We start from the raw sequence: 19,859 nt of genomic DNA on the forward strand, positions 1-19,859 counted from the left end.
AAAATATAAATTTTTTAAAATATTTTTTATTTAATAACGTTAAATCTACACTTAATTAATATTAAATAGAGAGATAAAAGGTAATATTGAAATAAATTTATTTAATAAAGTTTTAAATTTTTTAAAATATCTTATATATTGGAATGGTAAGTTACTTCCAAAAGTACTTTATAATTTGAAAAAAAAAAATATGTTTGCTGTCACTTATGTTATTTTCATCTTTTACTAAAAGATTTAAAACCATGATTATCCAAATTACTTTTACGAGTGCCCTTAATTGCCCGAAGTAGATATGTACAATTCAAAATAGATGCATGCCTAAAGATCTCCAAAAATAATATTATACACACAGGATTGGGCTCGATCAATCATCTTGTTATGGTGTTCTCAGTAATCACTTTCAACAAATTCATAGAATCTCTTTCTGTTTTTTGAGCAAAATCATAGAATCTCTTTCATTTATCAGTTTTCAAGGTAGCTTAGACAATAGTAATTACCAAAAAAAAAAAAACAGAGGCTATGTGTTGTAACTTGGAGGAGAGCACTACACTTTTGACTTCTGAGCAAGCCTCAGCATACCAGAGTTTTTCCCTTGGATGGTGATGCTTATAATACCAATATTAATAAATATAGTGGTTATTGTATGAGATTTTTTGTATTAATCACATAATAAGACTTGTTACTTAGCATATCAAAATAGTTCAAGCTACTTTGAAACAACTTACCATACATTTATATAATCATGATTAATTCTCTAACAACTTGACATGGGACTATATATATATATAAATAATATTTTTCTTATTATTCTTTGTTCCATTCCTTCATTTTTCATTTTTAATCCCAAATCAGCCTGGTTTTAATATTATATTAAAGTTTTTGCATTAATGACACGCCAAAACTTGTCACGTGCATCAAAATAAAAACTCGCCACACATTTATATAACTGTGATTAATTATCTAATCACTTGATATGATAATATCATATCATATGGTATTTAATAAATGAAGTAGAAGATATTTGAGATGCTGAATTCTAAATAATTATTATAAAAAAATGTAGACATTTTGTAGCTTATAGGAGTATCGGATAGGACCATTGATAGTAAGGAAGGCAAGAATCCCGTGATTGCTTATATGAGTTTGGCTACAAATTAACAACTTGTGTGCTGTCACTGATTGCTCTGTTTTTTGCCATCTGCTCTTTCATCATCTTCTTCTTTCCGAGTTTTTGTACCTATTAGCTTTTACTCACTCTGTTCGGTCAATTCTGACAAAAATCAAAGGCAATGGATTCCTTCAACATATATTTTTCTATTTCTCACTTCACTCCTTGATAAAAGTTGTCTTTTCATGCTCACCCACTAGCTAGACCATTCATCACTCGCGTGCATTATTTAGACCTTCATTTATAACATTTTTATCAACAATACCCTTTTTTAATCTCTTTCGATAATTTTTTTTTAAAATCATATATAAATCGTCTGTGTTGCAAGTTTATATATAATTACACTGTTAATTTCTTTTATAAAGAAAAGTACATATAGAGATCTTACCCCCCCTTTTGTTTTGCTTTGTGGCCAATGTAAATAATATTATAGTTACTGGGCTTGTTTTTAGAAGTAGGCCGATTATAAAACGTTCTTGGGCCTAAAGCAAGCCCATTTTAAGTCAACATAAAAACCGTGAGAATCCGAATTTGGATCCAACGTAAGGGAGATGTTGTGAGTCCGTATGAAAATCTTTGAGATTTTTGTTTTTGTTGTTATTAGTGGTTCTCTACGTTTTACTAATTAGTCTGCTCAGAGAATTTGATAATTTTTTAATGCCCAAATGTAGTAATAAACAAATTATAAAAAAAATTAATCAAATTATAAAATTAATCTTAGTTGCATGAGTTTCTGTAATTTGAATCTTCTAGCATCAGTATAAGTGAAAATACATACATCCCAATCGCAATTGCAATCACGATGCAAATGTCTTTGACCCGAACTTTCAAACTCTTGAGTGCATTTGATTTTTTGGTTTTTTGGTCAGTATTGTTCTATTCAAATAAGAGCAAAAAATTCAGAGAGTAAAGGCCATCAACTTGTTACTATACTTTCTCCCTACTTTTAAACGTAATTCAATATTCTAAAATATAATACACTATAATAAGAAAATTCATTAATTATATATGTTACAGTATTCTTTTTGGTTTTCTAAGGTATTTTGCAATGGTCAATCATAAGACTAATCTTTAAAAAAATATAAGTGTAGTTTAAAGGTTTGTCTTCTTTTTAGTAATGTTCTCCATATACACCTTTAAGAAAATAGAAATTATACATGTTTCTTTTCTTTTTGTTGGATTAAAAAAAATATTCATGTTTTAATATTTCCCTTTCCTTCTTATTATATTTTCTCTTTCTCTCTCAATTTATGTTTCAAAAATAAAATTATATTAAATGAAGGGTTTTTATTTTAAAATTTATATTTGCGTTTTGTAAAAAAAATAAGATTATAAATGTATTTAATAAATTTTATTGTTACGACTACTTTTATCAAGAAGTGCATACCAATAATTTTTTTTAACCAGCATACCGTTAAAAAGGTTAAATTATTTGTTAAAAAGATTTTAAATATTTGGCAAATAAACATGGAGTTAAGGCTACCTTTCTAAGATCCTTGGAGCACATCCTACGGTTGAGAATAAGTAGTTGAGCAATTAAATAAACGGTCAGGATTATTCGAAATCTGAAGCAAGGAATTTTCAATTTCTCACCAAAATCCAATGCCAGAGCCAGACGGCGAGTCCCTAATCGAAGTCTCAGAAAGGTTGGTTAGTGGTTTGCTCGGCGATCTCCATGGCAGGTGCTGTGAGAATGACGATGACGGCGATGCTGGTGATACTAGGGGCAATCTCTCTGTATTGTGCTGAAGCTTCCACTACGGCTGAGTTTGTGCATAACACCATCACGTCCCACAAGATCGTCATCTTTTCCAAGTCCTACTGCCCGTACGTATCCACGCTCTTCTTGTCTTCTTGATCTTTTGATTGACTTGGTGCCAGTAGTCTTGCTATTTTCTCCGCAAATTGACTGGAATTCTATTGAATTTATTTTTAAATTATGATGATCCGGTTGCTTTGATTGGTTTTGAGCTGTTGACGATTTGTAAGTGTTGGATTTCACTGGCTCGTCGAATTAGTCTTGTACTGATCGTGTACATTGCTTCTTTTAGAATTACTAGATGATTCGAATTTCTTTTTCCTTGTAAAAGAAATAAGTTTAAATCTGTGTTGTTGGCAATCAACGTGGATACAGTTTCGGTGCATTTGATCAGAGTGAAAATTGATGGGATTGAGGAATAGGCATGAAATTTGCTATGCATGTTGGCCTAATGATGCCTTGGTTGGTGCATCAGTACATTTTCAATCTTCATTCCTTTTTCTTTAATTTTTCGGTTTTTACTCTTGCGAAGCACGCCTTAATAGCCTATTTTATAAGAAGCTGCCTTAATTAATAGCATGGTAAACCCCTTTTTCGCCTCCTTTTGTTGGAGGGTAAGGAAGAGCGAGGCTGAAGAGGTGGATTCAATATTCTGTTCATTACTTTCAAACTATATGTTGCCATATGCGAGTAATATCATCTCACCCCAAAACTCAGAATTTTGTTTCCATCAAATACCGTAAATGCCAGTATTTTTCTCAAGTGAGAATCTATCTTCTGATTTGGGTCTTGAATCTTGATGAGTGTAAAGATTGGGGAGCCTTTGTGCTTGATTATTGTCTACATTTTGTCTTTAAGGTCCAGGATATTGTGCTATATAAAAGCAGCAATTCATGAGAATTATAATAGAAAACCATTTTGGCGGTAGTCATCTTTCCAGAAATAACGATTTGTGTAATGTTGATAAAATCAAGGAAATGTAAAGGATTTATTTTGATGCTTTATACAAATTTTTGTATGAGGTGTTTACATTTGCAACTTTAAAAAAAAAAAAAAAAGGTTTCCGAGGGATGAAATGCTTTAAATCAAATTATGGAAAAACTTAAATCATATTCTACAAATATTACAAGTTCTAAAGATTTTTGAATGCTATATTTTAAACTAGCTGCGGGGAAAATACAAGTAAAATTAATCATGGTACAAGAAATGCAAAAGGAAGTACAATATTTAGAGATCCTAAATTACAACATCCTCACGTCCTCAGTAAACTGCTTAACATTAACCTTTGTTAAACTGCCAACCTTCAGATTAACTTGATATAGATCTTGTCCATATAGTATGTCTTCAGCTTTTCATGTATGTAGGAGGCTTAATTTATATCCAGCGGGTATATGCTGTCTTTGTCCCATCTAAATTTTCTGGGATGTCAATATCAGTCACCATTTCATTTTAATTAGATATCACTTATGGTTGCTTGGATTTTAAATTTCAAGATTGCATGTATCTGATATTTAGGATAGAATTGCATTCAATCTGCTGTTTATGTTTCTATAAGCTTATTAGTCATTATCTGATAATTATGTGATTGGGGATTCCATGTGAATTCCAAAGTTCTTCATTTTTCACTCTTTCTTCCTCTTATGAATTTTACACTCACTTATAAAAATTGTGTCCTCCATAAGCTTGATGGGCAGATGTTAACTTCGGACAATAAATTCAATTTTCTACTGCAGTAAAGCACTCATGAAATGATGTATCGGATGTTTATATTTTGCTTCTTATTTCTTTTTGGTATTTTAGGTACTGTCGAAGAGCAAAAGGTGTTTTCAAAGAGCTAAACCTTGAACCACATGTCGTTGAGCTTGATGAGAGAGGTATACTAATTATTTTCCCTTTTCTTTCCGTATATTAAATATTAGAATTAGTTCCATCTCTAATAGGGAGAATGAAATGGTGTGGCTTTAATAGGCATTTTTGAAAAGCAGGGTGGGTTAGCATTTCTTTCTAGTATCTCCCTCTAGCCTGATTTTTTTTTTTCCTTATTTTGGGGCCCATGCAAGAACCAAACTAGTCATAATACAAACAGGAACAAGGCAAAACCAAACCAAAAGACTAAAACAGAAAAAGGATAACAGCAAGCAACAGATCTAGGGACTCTACTAACTGAGGAAAAGATCAAAACAAGAGGGATTGGAGGTTTGACAGCTCATCCAAGAGGTTGCAATCCCTTTAGAGACTCCTTAGCTCCCATTCAAGCAGCTAAGTTGCACGAACAAGACACCCAATGAAGCTTAACCTCCAGTGAAACAGCAAACAAGGGACTCATGGCAGGGAAAAGCTTCAAATCCTCTAGATCTGTGGCCGCTCGATCTCTTCTGAAAGAGTCCAAAGTATATTCATCAGTAAAGCAAAATAATAGGAAATAAACAAAGCTTTAAATCAAGGGGAATGAAGCAAAATAATATTTGGAAGAACCTAGTTTGTTTCCTTCAGGGACAGTTACATGTGGTTTGACACACAACGTAGAAAGAAATTGAAAGAAAAAAGGAATAAACATGTGGTATTACAACAACAACAAGCTTTATCCGATTAATAGTGATATTGTAGATGAAAAATAATTTTTCCTTCCTATTTTGAATAATAATAAAAAACAGGTACTGTTCAGTAATGATAACAAAAACATGCTAAACATTTTTTGTCTTGTTTTATTGTTTCTGCATTTCCGTTTGTTCCCTCGTACCAAGAGGCTTCCAGTCTATCAAAAGAAGAGGAACTGGTAGTAAAATTTCTTTCTTGCAGACGATGGCTCAAAGATTCAGGAAATTTTGGTTAATACTGTTGGGAGGCGTACAGTGCCACAGGTCTTTATTAATGGAAAGCACCTTGGTGGCTCGGATGGTAAGTGTTTCTTAATGAGAACAAGTATGGACTTTTTATTTGTTCCTACAAAGCCTATTTCCTTGGAATATCACTCACGTGTGTGTGTTAATTGACTCTTCTCCAGATACTGTTGAAGCCTATCAGAATGGGAAACTGGCAAAGCTTCTGGGAATCGAGACAGAGGTTGATGATGATTTATGAATCAGATTACTAATAGTTGGAAATTTGTAATTTTAATTTGAGCCCAAAATGAAATTGTTGCATGTGAGGGTTGACCCTATATTATGCTTTGGTAGAACAGGCTCTTTCATCTAGATCATTTGAGATTTTGATCAATAAGTTAAGGCGTAATCACTCTTGAATCGGTTTATCTCAATTAATAGAAAATACAATTGTTTTTGAGCAAGTTATTTATTCATGTTGATACAATGATACGTATAAAAAATGACAGCGACGGGTCTGCAAACGATAGTGTAAGGTTTTTCTTCTGTTCAATGCTAGTGATTTTCATTGACACACATTCATTTAACTTGACTGGAAATTAATAAACTATTAGTAGAATTTCAAAATGTACGATGCCCTATCTATCCAAATTTGAAGTATCCATTCTTGTTTTTATTATGAATACTTACCTACTTTGATGTGATATTTGATATTTGCTTTGCTTTGATTATTATTTTTTGTTTAAATTAAAAATTTGTAAAAGTTATTCATATTAGGACAATCATCGTAAAGACCCTACGAATTTGAATTCCACGTCTGTCAGACTAACCTCATGATTTAGTTTGAAAATGTGCCCAATATTACACCGAACTGTACGTTGGAATTCCCCTTTTTTCTAACTGAGGTCTTTCATCTTTAAAGTTTAAATTTATTTATTTTTTTACCAGAAAAAACTATATTCCCTCTTCCCCCCACAAAAAAAAAAAAGAAAAAAAGAAAAAAAGGTGCTAATTCATCCCTCTTCAATATCCTTGATGATTCTTTTATAATTCAATTCCTTAACCAAACAAGCCACAATGAGAGGAGAAAACAATTATTGTTATGTAAAAACTGATACGGAACTGAGCCTATAAGGTGTTTGTAACTTGAAGAGTTGTAGGGTTTAAATGCATGAATAAAGGAGTGGTAATTATTAATTAATTTGTTCATATAATTGATGATTGTCGTTAAGCATAGGGAACGAATTATATGTGTGTCATCTTAATGAACGGCCATCACAAAAATTATAGAGCTACGTACATACATAGTCACGACCACTCTATTATCCCCCACAAGCTTTCTTCTTCTCTGCTTTTTGTTTCGTCCACAAGATTTGGCTGCAAAATCCTACAAAAGAAAGATTTCAATCATACTCAGTTCTAATCTTAATCCTCCAGTTTTTCACGTGACAGGAAGCTTAGCTTTACAGTTCTACCTTATTGAATATTCAATAATACTTCCACCTCTCACAAGCTTCCAACATTAATATGCAATTATACATGCATGTTGACAGATTCAAAAGTTAACGTTCATCTGATCTCATCCATATAGTTTTTTTTTTTAATCTCTCTCTGTGGGTGTGTGTGGGTGTATTCAAAAGGAAATATCTTATTAATGTAAGCAGATATATATTGTCTTATACTTAACCAATTCACAAATATTAAGAAAGTTTCCTTTTGTTGTTTGCAACAATTATTTATGTAAAAAATGTGTGTCTTTTCCCATGATACCTTTTTTTTTTGTATAAAAGAGAAATTGTTATACTGCAGTTCATTATTCCTTGTTTTATAAATGTCAAAACTTTCATTTTTTTACACAATTTCATATATTATTTATCACAACTTTTATTAATATATTTTTAGTTTTTTTAATTAATTTTATTGTGTAATCTCACTATAAATGTTATCGTACATAACACCAATTTAATTTTATTTTAATAATATCTCTACCCTCAAAATTAAGTCGGATCTACTAATCAATTCAACCAAGATGGATCCATAATCCAGTTTAATGTGGATAACGAAGCAGTTAATTAAGTTCCAAACCGATGAAATATAACTATCGATTGATTTCAAACTGAACCAATTAGACTTAGTTGGGCGAGATGAGATTGCAGTTTGCCAATGAGACATCAAAATACTTGTGCCTGTGTGGGTGAAAATTACAATAATTATAATCACAATCAGAAGCCTATGAATATGATGAAGATTAATTAAAATCACATGCGTGGCCATTAATTTTTTCTGTATTAACTTCAACAGTTTGCCTTGTGCCTCAGGTAATTTTGGCGTTTCTTGTTGATTCATTCGGTAACTTCATTTTTCTTAATTAGTCAAAACGCTAATCTCAATATGGTCCAACCCCTAATTAAGATTCAAGCCTATGCAACTATTCCCCATTATTATTCCCTGTTTCAAGTCCTCCCACTAATCAGTTGCTGCTCCATTAAAGCTGATTGATAGCATCATCCCCTGCTTCTGATTTTACTATATTGCCCTCCGGTCAGTGTTGGGAAAGATCCCCTCTGGCTGATTCAAACAAGATTGGAATTTGGAATTCAACCATTTTGAAAACAATAATGAAACTTGTGGTCTGTAAATTTATCTTAATTATTGATGTGATCCCTAAAATTTAATATTTATCAATCAAATCTTGAAAATTTCAAAACCCTACACAATTAGTTCTCTTAATTTGAAGGGAAAATAATGTCATAAGGATAAATTGTTTATGGTTATGAAACTTTAGAAATTTAATGGATAAAAATCAAAACTTTAAGAGGCCACATTGATAATTGATACAAACTTGAGGATCAAAAGTTTATTATTCCACAAAGAAAAAAAGGGCCAAACTATTTAGCATGTCATTAAACTAAAGAAGTTTTGGGTTGTTTCCTGAGAGGAGTCAGAATTCTAACGCATGTTTTGCCTCTTTTTTCTCATTTCATTATTATTATCATTACTTTGATCCGCTAAGGCGCTAATCCCTTATTAGTAGATAATTACTCTACATTTTCTTTCTGTTCTGATAATCAAAATCATCAATTATCCCACAAATAACGATTTAAATTCAACCCCAGGACCAAACCCAACCGTAAAATCTGTGTTAAAATCCACTTCTTTCTTAAACCCCTCAACTTTCCCATTTCTCTACCATATTCAACCTCCCTCCCTCCCTCCCTCTCTGTTTCTCTCTGTTCTCTGCCATGGAAGATGACGTTGGAGCATGCAACACGGGGCTGTGTCTTGGACTGGGGATAGGAGGGTATGTGCCAAAGAAGAAGAAGCAGATCAGAGAGAGCAATAATCAAGTGCCCTTTGAACTTTATCCCGACGGAGAAACTATGGATCGTCATGAAGATCTTGGATTGTTCAGAATAAAGAGAATGGATCATGATACCTCCACCAACTGCAGAAAGAAACTGAGGCTCACCAAGGATCAATCTGCCTTGCTTGAAGAAAGCTTCAAGCTCCATGCCACTCTTAACCCTGTAATACTTTTCATTCTCTCTCATGTTCTGAAATTTGTGCCATGCGGATTCATGTATAATAATTAATCCATATCATAATTATGAGATTATTCACTGGCTGGTTTTGATGGCAAGTGCAGGCTCAGAAACAATCCCTCGCAGAGCAATTGAAGTTGAGACCCAGACAGGTCGAAGTTTGGTTCCAGAACAGAAGAGCAAGGTACGTACATAGTGTGGATCCATCTCTCCTCACTTGTTTTCATATATTCTTCGCCAATCACCATCGACGATGAGAGTGGTTGTAGAAATTATTAATTAAACGGTCGTCGTGTATAAATATATCTATATATGCTCGTTTAATTATCAGGACCAAGTTGAAGAAGACGGAGATAGACTGCGAGTTCTTGAGGAAATGCTGTGAGAATCTCAGAGACGAGAACCGAAGGTTGAAGAAAGAGTTGCAGGAGTTACGTCCACAGAAAATCGGGACGTCGCCGATGTTCATTCAACTCTCAAAGACGGCGGCGGCGACGACGACGACGACTTGTTCGTCATGTCAGAAACCATTCAAAGCGAATGACGCAAATAATAATGATAATAAGAACAACAACAATAAAAAGAACAAACTGGAGAGAGATTGCTGTTAGGGGTAAATCTGAATACATTTATATTTAGATATAGTGTTCTGGTGAAATGTTAAGTTACGCGACACTTGGGGATATTTGGGAAATGAAATGATATTTAGTGAAGTTTGATGTGTGGTTTGACTAATATTACATGAGAAATATGGTAGTCAGTGGGAAGGAAGGAATAAGATTTTGAATGGTTGAAACTGAAAGAGGAAAAGAATTCCTCAAGTGAGTCCACTAATTAATTAGAAAGGTTAGAGCAGTGCATCTTAGCTACACAATAGGGTATGGTTTACTTGTATTTCTCATCCTTCAAAATCCATCCATCCATTTCATTTCACTTCTCACTTTTTATTTCTCTCTCTTATCATCATCATATCTTTTAATTACTTGCTTTTATGGTTTACTAATTCCATCTTTTCAATTCCTATAATCTTGTTTAAATATGTGACTAATTATTACATGAATCTCGTTCACCACCTCATTTATATATTGTCGATATATATATATATATATATATGCCACGTCTAATACTCAAATTTTATATATTATCCTTTATTTACATAACTTTAAGCTTTAAATTATTTTGCTTTCTTGCCTCTGATTTCTCTCTCCCCTCATGATGATGATAGAAAGAGAAAAAAAAAAGAAATTAAAGAGGTATTTTATTCAAAAAAAATGTCATTAAAAATTATTATATATAAGACTTTATTTGATTAAATTTATATAATTTTATTGGATAGAGCATGAATGAACTATTACTCTTAGATCATGCAAAAATTTCTCAACAAAAAACTTGTTATTCTAGTTAGAATATTTTTATATGATTATGTAGTTAGATTGGATTCAAACATTGTCTAACCTAAGTGGAAATAGCTTCTTCTTCAAGGACTTTTTTTTATTCATATGAACTCAAACTTAAAATTTCATATTTAAGCAGTCATAATTCATTTTACTACAATCAACACCAGTTAATCTTAATCTAGTCATAACTTTTTAAAATTATAATTTTGAAATCTTAGTTGCAGTGTTCAATTTAGCACCGTTAGGATTTATCCAAGAAACAACTATCATTGATTTTATGCCAAAGGATGTCATTAGTCACACTTATATATAATTATATAATCCTACTTAGAATTATCAACAGAAAAGTTGCTGATTAATCTTTTACATATACACTTTCTCATGTTCTTATTTTAAGGTGCCTCTTAGAAGATATTAATTATTTTTATTATAAGTCATTTGATAAGATATTAATTATATTTCTTAGTATTACATATTTAAAGTCATTAATTAACTAGGTGAGAAAATGCAATGTAAATTTAAAATTTTTATTTAAATACAGGCAAAATAAAAAAAGTATTATATTTTAAGATAAAGTTAATATATAGCTTAACAAAATCTCATTAATTTCGATGAGATATTTAGAGGTACTCCCTCTAGATTATAATGCTCCCTCCATACTAATTTATAAAATATTTTTAGCCAAAATCAAATATACTAATAAAATTCATTAAGTATGCTTTACAATCTTATTTTTTTAAAATATAAATATAAATTTTAAAAAATATCCTTAATTTAATACTCCATTTATGGCAAAAATATTAAATAAAACAATTATAGCACCCAACAATCAAAATTTCTCTTTAAAATAGAAACGGTTTGTCCAAAACCCTAACCCCAACCTCAAAATTTTATAAAATCCTCAAAATTAAGTTTAGATGAGTTAAACAACTCTCATTAATCTCGTTAGGACTAATAGGTTTGGACTCAATACCCTCAAGGCTCGAAAATTCATCTCCCAACCATAAAATTCAATTCTGAAACGAGTAAAGGGTAGGAAGAGGGAAAAGGAAGACATACCTAAATGAAAGCAAACTCAAATCTCCTCCAAAATGCTAATGAACTTGTGCAGTTCTGCCCTAGTAGAATTTGTACTTCTCACGTCACCCTCTCCTTTGATTCTTGTCACCTTTCTATAACTCGAACACAAATAGTACAAATGAGCTAGCCCTAAACTTTGACCTTTAATTTGGGTCCAAGTGGCCTAAAACCCTTTTTGGGTTTGGTCCTAAGATTGTTTTTGAAACCAATAGGCCCATTAGCCATCACAAACAATCACTGAAATATTAAACACTCAATTTTACTTTTTTATCTTTGATTAATTAATTAATTAAATCTAGAGGTCAAAATCCTGGATGTTACATAAGTTATGTCATTAAACTTGTATCACAAATTTTTCTTCTTTACCCTATATTAAATATTGATGAGCGAAAATATATTATTAAAACACCCATATTTAATAGAGATTAAGTTCAGAACTTATTGAATTTTAAAATAGAGTTAATGTCTTTTAAGATTTTGTTTTAATTCTAGTTAAGTAAATTAAAAATAACTTATAAATATGATCACATAAATATTTGTGACTCTAGTATTAATTAATAGTAGGCTAATAGCGCAGTCTACCAAAGTGTGCTATAATTAATGACAATAGATAGCATATGCTAACGCCGTCATAGACAGAGAAAATAGTATTAAAACAGAAAATATTATACGTTCATGACTATATATCATATATTATTAATATATGTATTACTCCCTCCATCTCTATAGGATATTTTCAATCAAATATTATATATGAATAAAGATTTGTTATTTAGTTGAAATCATATAAAAATATAATAATTTTTTAATTTTTTTTAATAATATCATAATTAATATCATGATGGTGGTAGGAAAAACATACAATTAATGATTTATTTTATTTTTCAAGACAAGGGTAACATTACTTAATTACTCAAAAATATCACTGTCACTCCTTATATTTAGGGATTAAATAAACTTTTAAAAAATACTTTATATATAAGCACAGGAGGAACAGAAGTGAATGCATATATTTTGTTCTGCATGGATATAACATTAATCAAACTTCGATCCGAAATCTCAGTTACTAGCATATATTATAAAAGGAGATATAAAAAATATGACTACTCCCTCTCTTCCAGTTCTATTTATAAATTATAAGTGAAGGGGGAAGTTTTTTTAAGTTTTGTTTGTAAGTTATATTATTAAATTTTATCATAAATTGTCTCATTTAATTCCATTAAATATCTTCTACTATAAAAAATGGTGTTGTCATTTTTTGAAAAAAAAAATTAGACACCTATTTTGATATCTTTCGTATAGAATCTAAAGAGTGAGGCACACTGTTTATAAATGATCACTTATATTATGAATTAACGCACCTTGTTATTGTTAAAGTTTAAATTTTTATTGTATGTTGATTGATTCTTGATTGATTTTGTCTGTTTTGATTTATAATTTAATTCAATCGTGAACCAAACCAAGAAAGCGATTTGAGCTAAAGAAAACAATATGAGATTTATGTTTTCAAATATGATGTCAATTCTACTTTGTTTGACAATTTCATTTAAAGGGGTTCAAATTTTAACCTAGATACATATGATATACTTCTGTTCACATTCACACAGTCCTAATGCCACAATTAAATCAAAATGACTGTAATTAATAAAGGAAATGGTATATCTAATTAATTCAAGACTTAACTAAACAACTTGACATATTTCACACGCTTATAATGTTAAGAAAAATCATGGTCATAACTGTGAATTGACTTGGACATTATATACAGTTTTCGATTTCAACCTCCCACCAAATCAGCTTCTTCTAATTGTCCGTTTAAACCAATGGGTCGGCAATAGCCCATGATTAAGGCCACTTTATTTATATAATCCTATTTTATTTTTGAAATATCTCCATATCTCCATAATCTACTATATATATTATAAAAATTATTTATTTTCAAATTTTTAAATTCAGTTCCATACTTTTTATGAAGGTAGTATACAATCTATATATATATATATATATGTAATTAATATTTTATTTAAATATATCTTTTAATTAAAATTTCAAAATTCCAAATATGTTATTATAAATTAATTATTAATAATTTTTAATTATTAGTTTCCAATCATTTTGATTGTATATATTATATACAAGCTTTTCACGTATTCCAATCTTTTTTATTTGGTAAAGAGTTTCCAATCATTTTGATTGTATGTATTATACACAAGCTTTTCACATATTCTAAAAAAATTAAATATTATAACGATTGATTAATTTTTATTTCATTATTTTTTAAAATAAATAATCCTAGCAAGTTTTTATCTTAATGTTAGATAAACTTTTTGTCTCGCTCATATTTTATTTTAGCGAGACAATAAATCTCTCAACATCTTTTCAAGCTAAATGTCATTTTGGAGATGTCAAAATTTTCCCTTGCTAATTCCTCATTTTGAGAAATTCTTAGATAAACTCACTGTACTGTATAATTTATGGTCCATTCAATAAAATTATACCAACTCAATCAAATATAATGTCATGTGTTATTATTTTTAATGAATTTATTTTTCTAATAAAATACTTATTTAATTTATTTCCTTCTCACTTTATTATCATTAATACCATAATTAATTTATATTTAATACTATTTAAATGTTACGTTTTTATTAGTTGGACCACAGATAATGTAGTGTATCAAATTTATCTAAGAATTTCTCATCTTATTTTTGGTGAGTAACATGACATTTCTTGCTAATTTTTTTCACTAATATTATGTTTATGTTTCATGATAAAATTTCAATTACTCACTAGTTTAATTTTTTTTTTTTAGAGAGGAATAAGACATTTCTCATTTAATTCCTTAGTCAAATCACATTTTTTTCTTTTTGATAAATATAACAAGTAAGTTCTGCTGACAACATATAACATCTTATATCTCTTCTAAAGAACTAAGAATGATAAGTAAATCACTTCCAACTAAATTGTTATATATACAAGTAAATTATATTTTCCTAATATAAAGGGATTAATGTGGGCTCTTCTGTTTATATTTAATTTATACATATATAAAAATTTAAGAGGTTTCTAATTAACTTGTAAAAGCCAAAATTTGAAGAAGTTGTATATAATTCAACCAATATAATGATAAAATGTTAAGGTAGTGAAACTAAACTTTAAAGAAAATTTTTATATATAATTTATTCTGAAATATAATCACAAGTGATAAGCACAACATTTTTCCTATGTTTACTTTATTAGCGTAACAACAGATGCATTTAATAAAGGGGAAATTAAAAACTTGGTTTTATGACAAATTCAACAAATCAACCAGCAAACAGTGAAGTCAACATTTTTCTTTCGGTAATTCTTGAGCCATACGTTCTTCTTCTAAACCTGATGTCAGATTCATATACTTTCAGCTCAACCAAAACAACGTATTAAAAAAAAAGGTTGAAAGGTATATTGTAAATATTATCCTTTTTGGAAAAAAAATATAGATATTTCTTTCAATCATATGATAACACGCAAAGACTATCTTAAACAACAACTTCTTAAATTCTTTTTTCAAATATCATTCATATTCGAGATAATATCGGCCATTTTACAGGAGCAAGTAAATTAATTCCATTCCTTTTATCAGAACAGATGTTATAAAAAATTGAAAAATAACACTTTAATTTTTGACAATTTTTTTTTTTACATTTTTTTAGGATCAGCGAAAACCTTAATTTGTTTTTGAAATATAATTGATCGTGAATGGAAAAAAAGGTGATCTTTGAATATGATATTCTTAAAGTGACGTTAATAATCTGCTTGCATGATTGGATTGACTTGTGTGGAAATAGAGATTAATTAATTAGCGTAGAACAAGAATTTAATCATGGAAAAATAGAAGGTTGATTAAGGAAGAAGCAAACAAATTCAACCACATTTCTTGTCAAATCTAATAATCTGAAAGCACCATGTTACTTGGGACGTGATGGTCGTCTTATGAGGCCCCACCCATAGAGAAATCATAAAGACAACCCAATCATTTATTTGTTTATTTTCTCAGTTAAGTTTCCCTTCCGCTTTTAAAACAAAAAACAAAAAACAAAAAACAAAAAACAAAAACAAAAAAGAGTTTTCCTTTTTCCTGACTGTACGAAATATAAGACAATGAGATTAAAGTTATAAAATATTGAGATTAAAGTATAAGAATGTGAAATGAAAGATGATTATGTACTTATAATATGTACAGATAATACGTACTTATAATATTGAGATTAGTTGGTAGTATATATGAAATGAAAGATGATTATGTAAAATATAAGAATGTGTACGTGTAACACATTATAATTATATTCACATGGTGGCGTGAAAGGTGGTAGAAAAAGAAAAAAAGGTGGGAACATATAGATAAGTAGGTGTGGAACACTTCCAAGTTCCAATCCACGAGTTTCTACTTGTCAACCAACATAACACATGCCTCCCTCTTCCTCTCCTCATCATTACTTGCAACTCAATCAATTTATTCACTCCTCTATTTTTGAACGACAATTTTTTTTAAATATCTCATGAAACTTCCAATTTTATTCATATATTTAAATGAAAAAATTAAAAATTCATATTAATTTTTTTCATAATTAATGAGTTTAAATAAGAGTGATATTGAAAAAAAAATATAATTAATGTCCCACCGAATATCTTATATTAATAATCAAAAATTTCTTTTAAAAGTCCTATAATAAAAACTGAAAATATATACGAATATCACATCTCATGACAAAACCCAAAAGCAAAAAAAGAAAACCTATCCACATGTCCTCCAATTGGGAGACTTGGTCTACTCTAATTTGTCAAATGATGGCATACCTTCATTTCAACTTTACCACTCCCTTCTTCTTGATTCAGGTGTACTTTAGAAATTAAATCTCATTATTTAAGCCTTTTGGGATTCAAATTAAGTGAATCTAGAATCGGAAATGAAAATGGGATTCAAATTTAGAGGTGGAAAAATTAAAAAAATTAAAAAAATTTAAAAAAATTACGTGAGGATTGGGTTAACTAAGGCTAAGTGTAAAAAGAACACACAAGGGTAAGACCTCACCAAGCAGGTCTGGTCCATAGCTTTGATTTAGAACTCTGAAAGAGTCCAAGTTTGGGTCATCCGTGAAGTCCACTTAATTTGTCGGACCTGCTCTTATATCCCATAAAAATTAAAAATTCTTCTTCAATTAGACATCAAACGATTTAAAACAATAAGCAAAAAAAAAAAAAAAAGTTGAAAATGACACCCAATCGGCCAGGATTTCGAGTTTTTCACACAACTGGGTGTCTTGTACGTTGAATCACAATTTCCCCCTGAATTGAATGTAAATTATATTTATCTATTTTGAGAACAAAAATGTAATATGAATTTGAATTTTTAATTCAGGTCCCACAGTAGCTTATATTTTTATGAATAGTTTTGAGTTTCCAATTTTCTGTTTTGTTTCATACTTTCATTAATGAGTGTTGTACCGCGCAAATGCCTCGCAGTTTCTAGTACAATGGATACAACGTTGTAGATCAGATTTGAACCATTTATGAATTGTTAAAAAGTTCATATTCAATATTTTTATTAAATTATTATCTATATATAATATAAAAAAACACTAATAAATTGCACTGTTTATAAGTCAAGAACAATGTTGTGCAGCTTTTTTTTTTTTTTTAATATTCTATCAAACATAAACGACTCACACTCCTTACAAAATTTTTTTTTTTCTAGTAACTATATTAGATAAGAACTGGAAAGATATACAACCCATATTCAATGGTTTTGAGATTTACAGAGTCATAAAATGTGCTGTAAATAAATTTATTTTAAAAGAAAAATAAAATTTTTTCAATAATCAGTGCCTTAATTAATTTATTTTAAATATATACGTTTCAACTTTTATATATTCCTGATATATTTTTTAATTACTCGATGTGAAGCTTTTTTTTTTTTTTTTGGTTCCCCAGAGCAAAAAGATATGCGGTCTTCTCTATCTCGGATAGTTTGCAATCAAATGACCCTTGAATTATAAAAACATGGCAAATTAATATCCACTTCCTCATCCCTACGTAAAAATGGTGGAAGGACTAAATTTTTGGCACACAACCAGAGAAGCAAGAGATTTTAGAATTAAAAAAATTAAATAAATAACCAAAAATTTTAAAATATGTATTCCTTCCAATCCATAATGTAAGACACTTCCAACATATATCACACATATTAAGAAAATTCAATTTTTTATAAATCTCATAAAAAATTGACTTTTTTTTTTCAGTTTTGTCCTTGCCCACATGGCTAACACTTACACTTAAATTTCTCTTCATAATTACGTACTGTGTCCATGTTAACTAACAAAGGGATAATGTAATGATATTTCTTAAAACTACAAAATGTCATACTTTTTGGACCAATAATAACTTGCAGGAAATATCCGAGGTTATGGATCAAAGGAGTAAATCAAGGGGCAGCAAATAGAGGAAGCGAGATTGGTAAGAGGGCAAGAAGTGGGTTTATGCCCCACTTCTTGCCTTTTGGATAATACCATCATATATCAGTCACAGTTTTGGAATTTCTTCGCCAAAAGAAAAAGAAAAGAACATGTTGTTTTCAACCCATTGTTATTGTGTGGCCAGAAAAAGGGAAACCAAACAGACAAGGGTGTAAAGACATTAAGACAGGTCCAGTTAATGCCCTAGCCTTTTTACCTGTTTCTTCAATAAAAATTACCCAACAAGTTTTGCCTACAGAAACCAGTTATAGGACTGAAAGTGACATATATCATACTATTCTTCTGGTCCTTTTACAAGAGAAAGAAAAAAAAAATTTTAATTTTATTTATAAAACACTTTGTCATTTTTTATATTTATATTTATTTTTATTCTTATTAAAGCTAGGAAAAATTATTAAAAATAATTATTTTTTTGTGTGTTAGGAATAAATATAAAATTTATTAAATTTTAAGATATAGTTAATGAGAATTTTTTTTTTTAATATTCTAGTGAAACATGCTAAACAAACCAGAACAGTAAATGTTAACTCTATAAATGAAGTACTATGCCGCACTATTCTATCACCCCCCATTCATACGTACATGGCTTGAGCAAACATGATGGACACAACAAAAACCTTCTTGTTTTAACAGAAGTGGCGTGCTTTAACGAATCCACAGCTGTCGTTTTTCATGAATCAAGCGTCGTCACTTGCATCTTCCCAGGTTGTCCCTGTTCCTCCCCAAATGCATATACTATATCTAATTATCTACTCGTGCTATACGTAGCTAGCTATCACACTTACCATCATTCATTCAATCAACAACAACAAGAAGACGTGCCTCTAAAGCAAATCCTGACCATTCGTTGCATGTTGCAGTCAATTTTTTTTTTTAAATCGTCCTTTAATGTTCCTGCAATAATTCCTCTTTTCCCTTAATGAGCGTCAGCTTTTCCATGCATGCATGCACCCCCCTTGAGACTTGAGACCCTTAACAACAGCACGTGGTCATCCTCCATTGTTGCAGCGTTTATATTTAAATCCCATTCAGTTAATTAATAAACATGCATGGTAGCTCTAGCCTGCGCAGTGAACACATTAGAGAGAGAGAGAGTGAGAGAGAGGGGAACAGAATGTTGCTGTTTCCCGGTCCAATTAAGTTCGAAGCTTTTGATTAATTTGATACAGATATGTTCGTCCAATAGAGTTCGAGTCCATTAATGAGGTTTGGTGAAATATCTGACCGCAAAGATGTGATGTATCAAACTCTCTTTTACTGCAAATCCGAGGAACCCTAGTTAATGTCCCATAACCATAATACCCTAAACATAACCACCCTTTCACTAATATCATTATCATCGTTATCGCCTTCAATTCCTTTTGCCTCTCTCTTCTCTGGTTGCTTTTCAGGTATATATAATAATGTTGGTACGTCTTCTTCTTCAACCATTAGTCCCTCCTTTGTGAGTCAAAGCTGATGAAAAATGAGATTACCTGAGCTCACATTTCTGCTCTGCATTCTGTTCTGGGCTTGCTTTGGGTATAATACAGTGGCGAGGAAGACTTTGCTTGTGACCGAGTTGATGAACGAGTTGAAG

At 30.4% G+C, this 19,859-nt stretch overlaps 2 protein-coding genes across 2 annotated transcripts; both read left to right on the top strand.

The window, feature by feature from the left end:
- Nucleotides 1-2,768: 2,768 nt before the first annotated feature.
- On the top strand, nt 2,769-6,213 carry LOC129309720 (glutaredoxin-C4). The gene is made up of 4 exons (XM_054951402.1): nt 2,769-2,995; nt 4,728-4,801; nt 5,727-5,825; nt 5,932-6,213. The coding sequence occupies exons 1-4, from the start codon at nt 2,844-2,846 to the stop codon at nt 6,006-6,008; spliced, it is 402 nt and encodes a 133-aa protein (XP_054807377.1). The 5' UTR covers nt 2,769-2,843; the 3' UTR covers nt 6,009-6,213.
- Nucleotides 6,214-8,940: 2,727 nt separating this feature from the next.
- On the top strand, nt 8,941-10,210 carry LOC129307836 (homeobox-leucine zipper protein HAT22-like). Its single transcript, XM_054948758.1, has 3 exons — nt 8,941-9,276; nt 9,396-9,475; nt 9,623-10,210. The coding sequence occupies exons 1-3, from the start codon at nt 8,992-8,994 to the stop codon at nt 9,900-9,902; spliced, it is 645 nt and encodes a 214-aa protein (XP_054804733.1). The 5' UTR covers nt 8,941-8,991; the 3' UTR covers nt 9,903-10,210.
- Nucleotides 10,211-19,859: the final 9,649 nt, after the last annotated feature.

The sequence above is a fragment of the Prosopis cineraria genome, unplaced genomic scaffold (genome assembly GCF_029017545.1).
Source record: "Prosopis cineraria cultivar Desert tree isolate PC_DT_omini unplaced genomic scaffold, ASM2901754v1 PC4, whole genome shotgun sequence".
In the NCBI taxonomy this organism is placed as follows: domain Eukaryota; kingdom Viridiplantae; phylum Streptophyta; class Magnoliopsida; order Fabales; family Fabaceae; genus Prosopis; species Prosopis cineraria.

What these genes read in the sequence shown, in the direction of transcription:
- LOC129309720 (XM_054951402.1), top strand. Translation starts at nt 2,844, where the DNA reads ATGGCAGGTGCTGTGAGAATGACGATGACGGCGATGCTGGTGATACTA. An exon ending in CGTTGAGCTTGATGAGAGAG is followed by an intron (nt 4,802 to 5,726) that starts GTATACTAATTA and finishes TCTTTCTTGCAG; the next exon opens with ACGATGGCTCAAAGATTCAG. An exon ending in GCACCTTGGTGGCTCGGATG is followed by an intron (nt 5,826 to 5,931) that starts GTAAGTGTTTCT and finishes ACTCTTCTCCAG; the next exon opens with ATACTGTTGAAGCCTATCAG.
- LOC129307836 (XM_054948758.1), top strand. Translation starts at nt 8,992, where the DNA reads ATGGAAGATGACGTTGGAGCATGCAACACGGGGCTGTGTCTTGGACTG. An exon ending in TCCATGCCACTCTTAACCCT is followed by an intron (nt 9,277 to 9,395) that starts GTAATACTTTTC and finishes TGGCAAGTGCAG; the next exon opens with GCTCAGAAACAATCCCTCGC. An exon ending in TTCCAGAACAGAAGAGCAAG is followed by an intron (nt 9,476 to 9,622) that starts GTACGTACATAG and finishes TTTAATTATCAG; the next exon opens with GACCAAGTTGAAGAAGACGG.